The sequence below is a fragment of the Crinia signifera genome, chromosome 4, assembly GCF_055691185.1.
Source record: "Crinia signifera chromosome 4, ASM5569118v1, whole genome shotgun sequence".
Lineage (NCBI taxonomy): Eukaryota > Metazoa > Chordata > Amphibia > Anura > Myobatrachidae > Crinia > Crinia signifera.
In genome coordinates, this window is record NC_139220.1 from 182703624 (window position 1) to 182716278 (window position 12655).

Here is a 12655-nt window from a genome sequence, read left to right on the forward strand (position 1 = left end):
CAGCTCCAAACTGCTGCCCTCCAGCGGCTGGCGCCCTAGGCAAATGCCTTAGGCTGCCTAGTGGTGGCGCCGGCCCTGGGTATGGCCAAACACGGTGCAATTTTGACTAACTTGCTATATAGTCAAAATCATTGGCCTAAATCACACTTTGTGTACACACCTTTATTCTGTAAACACGTATTGTTGCAGAGAAGAGAACTATTTTATATACACTAGGCTAGGAAAATGGTTCCCAAACGAGGTCCTTACTCAGGACCTCACACAGGTCACCCGGCAGAAGCTCTGTGTATCACCGTCACATTTCTAAAGTCCATGGGTGACCTGTGGACTAGTACACAGGTACCGTGTCCACATATGTGCATGTATAAATTTCATATCGTCTCTGACGATGGGTGTTCCCTGCCAGCTGATGCCGTCATATAAGCGCCCGGCCCTCTCCGGGGTGGTGCATACACACAGTGGCAGCAGCAGTAATCCTGTCACTGTGACTAGCAGGCGGGCACTGTACGGGAGGACCTGTTTCCTCTGCCTCTGCGAGCTCCAGCTGAGAGCGGGTGTGCGAGAAGGAAGCCCGGATCTCACCACTAGCAACATGCAGGCCTGGAGCCCCAGCATCGTCCCTGCAGGAAGTGGCCGTCTCTCTGTCCTCCAGCGGCACCTTGTATCCTTTGTGTACTGTAGGCTGTAGATTCAGCGTAGAAGCTGTATATACTGATAAACCCGAGCAGTTTTTGCTTTCCTACAATAATATGATAACTGAGGAAAACTAAGGATTACTTATGTGTTACATAATGCACAATGATTACGACACGGTTCTATGTTAAGGGTCATGTCACTCACCAGTTACTAAGTGTCCAGAATCTCCATGGATTGTTCCCAAGGTATTAAATGTACAGTCTCCCCTGGAAATAACCTCACTTTAGAATTGATCAAATCCAACTTTCCCTGTATTGTGATTTTTCTTTTTTTTTTCTTATCCTTAGTGTTTATATAAAGGAATTGGTATCTAGTTATGAACTCTAAGGTGGGTATTTGTAAAACCTCCAATCAGCTCTTTGTTGACATTTTTCAAATACAGCCTACAAATTTAGAGGAAGAAGCTGATTGGCTATTTGCAGTACTTTATCGTTCACAATTTTATCTCTGAGAGTTTTCTAATTACCTACCTTAAGCTATCCTCGCCGCCGCTGATATTGTGAACAATATTTACTGTGCCTTGGGAGAGCGATAGAGTTCACACACACACTGACCGACACAGTCTCTGATGGTATTGTCAGATTGAGCTGCATGTACAGACGAAAATGTTGTTAATGATGTATGGGAACGTGCATCATTAACGATGTAGTGGGTATACACTGAACGATTTGCACTATATATTGTTAATGATATCAGTACTGTCCATTACATCGCACAATGTGTACCCAGCTTTAGTTTCTATAGATCATTCCTGGTTTTAAGGATTTAGCTGCTTGTCTGAATGAAAGTAGTGGAAAGTAAAGTTGCTTTTTTATTTGCTGAAAGCAGTTTACATAATATGGTAATATTGTGATGGCTGTAAATAAATCAAGAAAATATTTATTGGAAAGAATCATTTAAAATGTAAGGTATGACATTATAGCCACATTCTTGATGGGATTGGTAGTACAGAAATGGTTAAAGGGTTAACAGGTCAACACAAATGGTGGTACTTGTTTCCTAGCACGGCCACAATCGCGGGCATCGCGGGTCATTTATAATGGTCTGCGATGCGACCGACGCGATGCCCGCGATTTCCCATTGAAAAAGTCAAAATCGCGTCGGTCGCATCGCATGCGGCCAAAAAAAGCATGCGATGGTACCGACGCGATGCCCGCGATTTCCCATAGGGAACAATGTAAAATGCCTCAATTTACCCAAATCAACATAGGGAACAATGTTAAATGGCCCAGAGACCCCAAAATACCCCCCTGAACAGTGAAATGGCCCCCCAAAAAATTGTTAACGCCACCCCACGATCAACGTGAACCCGAAGCGTGGCGAGCGGCGGCGGTATGCGTCCTCCGACCTTTTCATACCCCCACTATCCACGTCGGCGTGGAGTTGAGAATAGAAAGTGTGGCGAGCGCAGCGGATACCTGTGAAGCCCGCGAGGTATCCGCGTCCCCTCGCGGGGCTCGCCACCCTTCGGGCTCGGTGGCTCGCTGCGCTCACCACACTTTCTATTCTCAACTCCACGCCGACGTGGATAGTGGGGGTATGAAAAGGTCGGAGGACGTGTACCGGCTGCGCTCGCCACGCTTCGGGTTCACGTTGATCGTGGGGTGGCGTTAACTATTTTTTGGGGGCCATTTCACTGTTCAGGGTTTTTTTTGGGGTCTCTGGGCCATTTAACATTGTTCCCTATGTTGATTTGGGTAAATTGAGGCATTTTCCATTGTTCCTTATGGGAAATCGCGGGCATCGCGTCGGTCGCATCGCATGCGATTTTTTTTGGCCGCATGCGATGCGACCAACGCAATTTTTTTTACCTGCGATGCCAGAGATCCTAATCGTTGTGGCCGTGCTAGGAAACAAGTACCCAAATGGTGAACATGGATAAGGTCAGCAAACTTTAACTCCTAATCTGAGTTGTTGTTTTTTTTTTAAACAACCTTATCGACCATATGTTGTATCAATACCTACACATTTTTCTGGTTAATTCTGATTTGAACGTGTTGCAACTGCGCATAAGTATTACTCAAAAGTGCTTAATAAAAATTTTTTTGAAAAGAAAAGGGTTTCATGGCAATGAGATAGTGTAAACCTTAAAATGTGTTAGTGATTAATGAGTGCAGCTGTGCAGCAGCTAGGTTGTCTGGAAAATGTGAACAGTTGGTAGCTCTCGAGGGCTAGGGTTGGCTACCACTGGTGTAAACAGATGACCTAGGTCCTCTGTGCTTGAATATGATGTCATCTCCCCAAGCCAGCAGAACAGATAACACTGCAAATACGTGCAGTGTACATGGGGTGACCTGGGTTGATCAGGATAATTTGTTTGAAAGGGGTTAATCATATTTCAGTTTTGGGTTACTATCGGTGAACAATATGAACTTTAGTCGCTGAATATACATTTGCACTGTGAATAGCAAAGGTCAGTGTTTGTTTTCTCCAGTGCTTGATTTATATGATGATAAAAGTTCAGGCATGATTTGTCACATGTAGGCTTGTATCTGCTCTGTACTGTATCGCCTAATCTCAGGGAACTGTGACATGGTGTTCATTTTCTAAAACAAATTATTTGGCTTCTAAGTAGAAGTATTTTCACTTTTCTGCCTGAGATCAGCTGAAATTATATATTTTTTTAATTCTATAACATAACGAAATTGCACTAATGGTTCTGGGTTTCTGTTTTAAAACTTGTTTTTATTGATTCTGAAGCAAAGTCAATTACACAATTCAATATAAAGACAGATTTTACAATGACGGTAACAAGGTTACAACATTATTATTGGTATCAATATTCAAGACTCAAGGAAGAGGGTTCTGTGTGAACTAAAGAGTAACCCTTTAGGATGGGTGTGTCATTATCTTCTTGTCTCCTTAAGTACCACAAGATGAAAGCGAAATATTGGGTCAGCAATATTTGTGTTGATATAGGAAGCAAAGATACTCTATGTATGCATCTGGAATATCTGACCAAAAAAGTCTCCATCCAATTCACATTGCATGAGTAAAAGTCCAGGGCCGGTGCTACCCACTCAGCAGCTCCTGCAAAGCAGGGAGGCGTCATGCTGAAAAGGCGCTGTCTCCCTCCCTGCTCTGCTAAAGCTGCCTCAGTCCTCACTGTCACTGCCTCCTGCATGCCACCCGCAGCACCTGTCTAACAGCGGGCGGGTTGCCTTCCCCCCTCTTCCTCACGGACACTTGCGCTGAGGCATGAAGCACTGTCTGTAAATGCCTGGATGACATGTAAAGTTCCGGATCTGCCCCCCTACCCATTCCCACTGCGTCTGTCAGCTGTCAAACAAATGACGAACAGGCAGCAGCGCCACCCTTCCTTCCCTCTTCTCAGTGTGCTGTGCCAGTGCAACTGCCAGTCCTCAACACTCCGCCTCCTCTATCTCCTCCCCTCTTCTTCCATCTCCTCCTCTCCCCTCCTTTCCCCCTCAGTCACGAGAGGGGTGTAATGGCGTCCCCAGCGTCATGCCTACGCAGATAGAAGAGGAGGGACTACACAAGAGTTAAACAGCAAAAGAACAGTGAGTACTTTATTATACATGTTTATAACAATTTTTTTAATAATTGTAGATTTTTTTTTTTTTTTATATTAATTTAGACATTATTTAAATAATGGTCTGGGTTATGTGCCTAAAGATGGCCATACACGCTGCAATAGCAGTGTGCGATGCGATGTGCGCTCCTGCGGGCATCGCATAGTACAAAAAGTATGTGCTGCACATACTTTTTGTACTGCTTTCAAATCGCATCGCACACACATTGCATGCATGCCGTGCGATGGGATCTAGCCCATAACGTATGCTATTCTCGCAGCGTGTATGGGCACCTTTAGTGCCTGCAACATTTTGCGGACACAGCACAGAGATGGTGTATGCATACATGTACATGCACCCGAGATCCTCCATAGGATCGCATGTTGCATACGCTCCCACAATCGGGCTGCAGCTTGTTGCAATGGCAATGTTAAAGGGCGCAAAATATATGGTTTACAGGAGGGCGCCGGACACCCTAGCACCGGCCCTGGGTAAAACTATTACTTTTAGTTATAGCGACTCCAAACACATCTGTCCATCATGCTTTAAACTGAGCACATGCATTATATTTACCTTACATGAAGTCTCAGACAGCAGTCCCTGTGTCAGGCCAGGTTTCTGTTGCTAGTCACTCCCCAAACTTACGGTAAGTTTGTTTCAGTTTATACTTCTATAACTATACATTGTCTTTTAATATAAATGCATCTGTTTAATTTTCTATCCTAATGAGTATATAAGGAGTTACAGGTTGAATGGTCAGATGGAATGTTGAGCATAATCTATATTTACTGTTTGTGGTATATAGCAGGAAATACTTAAAGTTAGTGGGTCAAGATACAAGGCAGTGCAAGGGAATGAAACTCAGGATCTTATTCAGGTCTGTTCGCTCGCAAGTGGTCCGGTTTCGGCGTTACTGTGTAACATCCATTTGCAGGCCCTGCGAATCGCCTTTGTGTATGGTGGGATGGTGTACCACCATTCACAAGCCGGAATCTGGTTGACTCGCAAGGATGCGAATTCACATCCAAGTGAATCAACCAGAATAATCTCCTCAGTGTGCATGAGAACTAGTGGACATACTTGGTGCTAATAATGACTTTTTTGATTGCGCATTTTGTTCTTAAATACAAGGAGACCTAAACAATCCATATAATAGCAGTTTTATAAAGGGGCATACACACAGGGCAATTTTCACCCCATTTTTAAGCAATTCCCTTATAAAAACACCAGGGTACTTTATTCGGGTGATACTTACCAGGATATTTCTGGAGAGTGGAGAAGATACAAACCTTAAACTGTGTTGACATTTTCCTATCAACATATTGGCTGTGTTGACATCTTGCCCATCATCATAACAACCTGTACAGGGCCATCTCGTCTGCACTCTGCTGCCCACCATTCATTACACCTTCGGGATACATTTATAATTACATTTCCATGTGCTGTTTGAAAAATACACAAAAAATGTTGAGGTTGATTTTTTGCACTTTGCTCACTCCCAACAGCTACACTCTGGATAATGGCCTCCTGTCCCTAGAACAGAGACTGTTTTATGAGGAAAATGGATTTCTGGTTGTGAAAAACTTGGTGTCACACAAAGACATAGATGATTTCAGGTACAAACCATTATGAACAGTGCATTTAAATGTGTGTATGCATGTATGTACTTTGTACAATACTGTGCAAAAGTTTTAGGCAGGTATGGAAAAATATAAAAGTTAATACTTTATTTTCTATCACTTAACAAAATACAGACTAAATGAACAGAAGGGAAAAATAAATAAGTCAGTATTTAAAATTTGACCACCTGGTCAAGCACTGGTACAAAAGTTTACCCAGAACTGTGGGTACTTCTAGCCCAATTCCTCAGGTTATATCTGTGCGTCTTTCTCAATGCAACTCAAAAAAGATATATCTTTTTTGGTATAGGACCCTTTTTTACACTTGATCCCTATCTCCAAATCTAATGCACTGTTGAATAAGAGGAAGACTTAGGACTACCTATGTCTGACACCCAATGGGAACAAATACTAACATCATCTTACCGAATGTCTAGGTGTTTGAATCACACGGAGATGCATATCAAACTGTTAAACAGATTATACCTAACCCCTGACAGATTACACACGTTTTTGCAATGCTGTTCAAAATTCTGCTGGCGTAACTGTGGAGAAGTGGGAGATATTTTTCATATTTTTTGGTTTTGTCCCCATATACGGGCCTTCTGGTCTGATATATTCAAGTTGATTAATGTAGTGCTAAACCTGTCCCTGTCCCCTTCTGTGGCCTTAGCCTTGCTACGTATACTTCCTGCGGATGTGTTACCTCATCATAGATATCTGTTGGGCAATATTTGCATAGCTGCCAGAGCCGCTATTGCGCAGAATTGGAAACAGCCTGCTCCCCCTCCTATTACCCTAGTTACCAACAAGATTCAATTGGAAACTGAGTGTATGTTACATCCACCCGCAACCTCCTCCCCATGGGAGAAATGGATGCCATGACATGAGTATATGACAGTTGGTGCAAATGCCGCTTCCCCCCCCATAGCCAGCTTCTCCCTCCCTCTCCTATTCCATGCCTGGTAGGAGCCAAATGTTCGATTACATTGAATATCTACTAATGTGTTCTACTGCTAGACCTACGCTTGTTTGGTTGTATTTGTTGTACTACATTTTCTTCTACCTATCTGATTACTGTATATGTATAATTGATTTATGCATTCCATATGTGTTTGTATCCCATGATTCTAGTTCTGTAACACCCCCCCCCCCCCCCCCCCCTACAAAATGCTGAAAATTACATTTTCAATAAAAATTATTGATAAAAAAAAAAAAATTGTCCACCCGTTGCCTTCAAAACATCATTCATTATTCTAGGTACACTTGCAAAAACTAGGTGATTTTATAGTCCGGTGTATGACTAACCAATCATACCAAACAGGTGATAATGATCATTATTTCCATATATACAGTAGCTTCACACATTCTGAAAGAGCTGTGTAAATCTGGGTGAGCAACATCCAAACTCTGCTACAAAAGTGAAGTTATGGAAGACGCTTAATGCCACGGGTCATATACCATGGCAAGAACAGCAAAAATACACAAGGTAGTTGTGTAAAGTTGTTTTTGTCATATCCGGTGACGTAAGCTGCCTCTCCCCCGTTCGCATGGGCGCACCCAGCATTTTTTTCATGGTTATGCCCAGGAAAAGCAAACCCCCCCCACCCGCATGAAATTTTATAGGTTGGGATGTATTTTTTAACACACACTAATAGGTGCTTTTATATTTCTTTATCTATCTATCTAGTCCTTATTTCTTTGTTTAATTTTATGGATATATATATATATATATATATATATATATATATATTTTTTTTTTACCTAATTAATAATTTTTTTATTATTATGGTTTTGAAGTCTTCATGAGTGAATGGTATTGACTACTTTTCAGGGAGGTCTTTGAGAAAGTCTGCAAGAAAGAGCTGACGGCACCTGGAATGCTGGTAATGCGAGATGTGGCTATTGCGAAGTCAGAATATGTTCCAGACCAGAAGGCTATAACGAAGGTTCAGGACTTCCAGGAGCTTCCTGGTCTATTCAGATACTGTAGCTTACCTGAGGTAACATGCTTTAAATTTACTAAGCCTAGCAAATATGCAAAACTTTGGTTGTAATAAAAACAACAGACGTGCACTGTTTTGTATATGCTTATGAAAGTTATTGTACTTGTGGACGCAATACTACTGCCACCCAACTACAATCATGGAGTAAGCATTGTCTATTGCAAGAAATGCACCAGCATTTCTGTTTTTCTTTAGTATTTATAGGACTGTAACGTGCACATGGAAAGAGTATGAGTTGGTCAACCCTACTGCCACTTTGTGGCCACCTTCCTTGAATTAAACTTAATTTCCTAGTAAACAATTATTTTTAACACCTTCAAAAGCCTGGCACCTTATACCCCTTTTACACCAAGGAATAACCCAGGTCGGACCCAGGTCAGCGTTGGTGTAAAAGGGGTCAACCCAGGTCCAGTAACACTGGTCTCCTACCCAGGTCCTGACCAGGGTTGAACACTGGTTGGACCTGGGTCGTGGGCGGTGTAAATGGTCCCAACCCAGGTTGGGACATCTGGGTAGTGCTGAAAGGATACCAGAAGTGCTGGACGCCTTTCCACAGTGTGCTGCAGTGGCAAAAGACAGCAGTCAGGAAGGATACGGGCAGTGCACACAGAAATCATAATTGGATAATTGGATGCAGTATCATTTATATTATTATTTTTTTATTATTTTTTTTGAGGGGGGGGGGGAGCACATGGGAGATTCAGTCTGCGGCTGCAGGGGAAGAGGCTGGGGAGAGCACATGGGAGATGCTGCACTTTTATACCGCTATGTATGCTTGAGCAATGAATAAAACTTTTTGAAAAATAATTTACTAAATAAACAAACCAACATTTTTCAAAGCTAACTTGTCATGTCTTTTAATTTTTATTTTAAATCATTGAGGGAAGGTTGGATGGCAGTTTATCCTAAAATGGACATTTTTAATGTCATCCATAGGGAAAAGCAGTGCTGACCCAGGTTCAGTGTAAACGGTGCAGACCTGGGTCCGACCTGGGTCACAATGCTGTGTAAATGGGGTATGAAGCTGGGTCCAACCCTGGAAACTCCCATGTTCAAAGACCAGGGTCCGACCAGGGATTTTGGTGTAAAAGGGGTATTAGAGAAAAGCAGCCCCATTGTTCTCTAACTTTTCTGAATTACACAGTAATTATAGGAGGGTCAAGCACAGAGTTTATTGGAATGAAAATAATAGTTTGAATTCAAGCACATTTGTGTCACCAAAACAATTTGTAATTCACCTAATTGGTTATGCCTCATTTAACATGGAATTAGGAAACTGAAAGGACATTGTATTTTGTATTAATGCATGATCCAATGTAACGAATTTTAATTGTTATATTACTAGGTAGAAATGCACTTTTCTATTATTATTTTCTGGAATAATACATGCTTATGAGACAATATTATAGCTGGCCCTATTAGGGAAAATAATGCAAACTTTCAGTTCAATGTATGGTAAGAACTGAACTACTGTATAGAGGAACTTTCCCAGATTTATGGAGCAGAACTGAAAGCTGGGACATATAATTAGGAGGCTTGGCTCAACAAAACAAATCCTTAAATGTCTCCCAACAATTTGGGAATAAAGAATAATCCAGCATTTTTTATGTTTCAATTGGGAGCTCATGTAAAATAGGCACATGCTCATGGGGAGTGGCCTGACTGACCAGTTAGGAGTAGAACGCTTGTGCTGGCTCTCCCACCGAAATCCTAAACAATTATCCTTTGCGAGCTACTCTATCCCCTGCAACAGGCACTAAAAGCTGGGGAATATCCACCATACCTCTAGCAGTGACCCGGCTAAGTCTACAGCCGTTCTGCACCTGTGGCCTGGCACTCTCTCCGATGGGGCCTGCTGGGGGGATACTCTGGGCTGTGCTGTCTCCCTGCAGGGTGCTGTTATTGGCGGCTGTGTCCTCTCCTCACTCGTTTGGCGGGACTGCTGGCATCTTCTCTGCAGCAGATTCAGTTGCGCTTTACAATTGTACACAGTGATAAAACAAACTGGGTAACAGACAGATTTGGAGGTAGGAGAGCCCTGCTGCAAGCTTACAGTCTATAGGAACATAGGAGGGAAGCACAAGGACAGGCACCAATAATAGCATAGCAGTCCCAGCAAGTTCCAAGGTCCAGAAGGGAAGCTATATAAGTGCCTCAGAGGCTAATGCGTGTAAAACTTAATTATGATAGGCTTGCCTGAAGAGGTGAGTTTTCAGGGAACACTTTTATAAGTTTGGAGGCTAGTGGAGAGTCTTCTTGTGCGTGGAAGGGCATTCCATAGGATGGGAGCAGCCCGATGAAAGTCATAGTGAATGGGAGCTGGTGATCCGTGCAGAAGAGAGAAGCAGATCTTGTGGAGAGTGGAGTGGTTAAGTTGGGAGATATTTTGAGAAGTTAAGAGATATATGCTAGTGTAGTATGGTTTATATGTGAGTAGAAGTATTTTATATTAAATACAGGTAACCAATGGAGAGACTGGTAGAGCGGATCAGCAGGCAATAAGAGTTTGTTCTTGGGAAGACCAGTTACTGTAGGAGACTATTGCAGTAGTCATTGTGGGATATAATGAGTGCATGGGAAAGAGATTTAGTAGTGTCTTGTGTAAGATAGGATTGTATTTTGGATATGTTTTTATATGCATGTAACATGATTGAATGTGGGGAACAAAGAACAGTTCAGAGGCAAGAATGAACCCTAGGCAACAAACTTGTTGGGTAGGTTAGATTGGCGAGTTGTCAACAGTTATGGAGATATCAAGATGGTAGCTGTTCTTGGCTGGTGGGAATATAATTAATTCCGTTTTGGAAATATTGAGTTTGAGGTGGCAAGAAGACATGTAAGATGAGATGATAGAGAGGCATTCAGAGATTCGGCCCAAAACCACTGGTAACAACTCTGTGGTTGATAGACAGATTTGAGTATTGTCCGCATACAAGTGATACTGAAATCCGAAAGAGCTGATTAGTTTGCCAAGAGATGAGGTATATATTGAGAAAAGTAGAGGACCAAAAACTGAGCATTGCGGAACTCTGACTGACAGAGGTAGGTAGAGGAGGTAGAGTTAGAGAAGCGAACACTGAAAGAGCGATCAGATAGGTAAGATGAGAACCAGGAAAGGGCTGTATCATTAAGACCTAGGGAGTGCCCAGTGTTTGTATGAGAAGAGTATGATCAACAATGTCAAACGCAGCAGAAAGATCTAGAACTGGGGTAGAACAGTGGTAGGACTGTGTGTATGTGCACAGCTGGGACAGTAATATCCCCACCTCCTTTAATGTTACCAGGCCTGGAAGTGTGTGTGAAGTGGAAACCACCATGTGACAGTGCTGCAGGGTAAGCCGTGTCTGATTGTGTGAGCCAGGTTTCTGTAATGGCCAGAAGGTTGAAGTTGCCAGAGATGAAGAGGTCATGGACAGATGTTAGGGTACTTGTGTAGTTTGACTGCGGCAGGAAATCGCATCGCATGCGATGGTACTTTTGTAGTTTCAAGTTTCCCCTGCCTGCGGATCCCATCGCATCGGATCGCATATGCGTTCATGTTGCATGCGATGAGATGAGATTAAGCACATTTACCACACCCCCACCATCCACGTCACCCCAAAGCATGGCGAGCCCCGCGAGGGGACACGGTACGCATCCTCCGGACTTGTTCCTACCCCCACTATCCACGTTGGCGCTGAGTTGATTCTATAAAGTGTGGCGAGCCCGAAGCATGGCGAACCCCGCGAGTCAAATAATCCGTGGCCGCTCGCCACGCTTCGGGCTTGGTGGCTCGCCACACTTTATAAAAATAAACTCAGCGCCGACGTGGATAGTGGGGATATGAACAAGTCGGGAGGACGCGTACCGCGTCCCCTCGCCATGCTTTGGGGTGGTGTGGATAGTGGGGTTGTGCTAAATGTGCTTAATTGCATCGCATCGCATGTAACACGAACGCACATGTGATCTGCGGGCAGGGGGAACTTGAAACTACAAAAGTACCATCGTATACGCTGCGATTTCCTGCCACAGTGAAACTACACAAGTACCAATGTTCGTTTATTGCAAACAGAGCGTGCATTTAGTAAGGCACATTTTAGTGACTTGGAGGGTGAAGGGATACATGCGACATTTATGAGGTTGGCTAGATTTCTATATTGTTTTGCCTCAGATGAATGTGAGTGTGGCAGGTGAATAGGCCCTGGATTTGTGGATATATCACCAGCTAATAAAAGCAGCAGAGCTAAATAAATGTTAGTGGAGATTTGTGAATATTTGGTGTAGTGGCAAGTTTTAGATGATAAAGTGCATGTAGAGAAATAAGTAAAAAGCTCATGAGTGTTAAGAAGAGTGGAGTGAATAATGGAAGCAGAAATGAGCACAGAGGGGATAGTTGTAGAGGTAGTGCAGGATGAGTAGATTTGGAAAAGAATTCCATGACCTGATATGAGAAAGAGTAGTTTGGTGAGCATGCTGTCAGTTATAAAGCTAAAGTAAATATCAGAAGACAAAAAGTAATATTAGTTCTTTACCTTTCCTTAATGTTGTCTACAGCAAAATGACTTGCGGGTATTTTGGGCAATGAAAGGTTTGTACAGAATAAATACCAACAATTGCAGGACACTTGGAAAGTTACTGATGGATCAGATCTAGTGCTGAGGATCCAGGTTACACAGTCAGGAGATGCATGTTGAGAAGGCAAATTTTCCTTTGTTGCGTAAAATGTCTTCAGTGATCTATTGTATGGATAGATTGTTTGCCTTCTGTTTAACATCGGTATAACATCAAAATTCTTGTTTAAATTAATGCTATCCTTTGAAGA

At 42.8% G+C, this 12655-nt stretch overlaps 1 protein-coding gene across 1 annotated transcript in view; it reads left to right on the plus strand.

The window, feature by feature from the left end:
- The first annotated feature begins 373 nt into the window (after positions 1-373).
- The window catches only part of PHYH (phytanoyl-CoA 2-hydroxylase), a 28454-nt gene continuing 16172 nt past the window's right edge, over positions 374-12655 (plus strand). Inside the window, exons 1-4 of the mRNA XM_083183122.1 lie at positions 374-661; positions 4820-4875; positions 5735-5845; positions 7683-7851. Coding sequence (XP_083039248.1) covers positions 389-661; positions 4820-4875; positions 5735-5845; positions 7683-7851 — 609 coding nt within the window. The 5' untranslated portion in view covers positions 374-388. The remainder of the gene's footprint in view (positions 662-4819; positions 4876-5734; positions 5846-7682; positions 7852-12655) is intronic.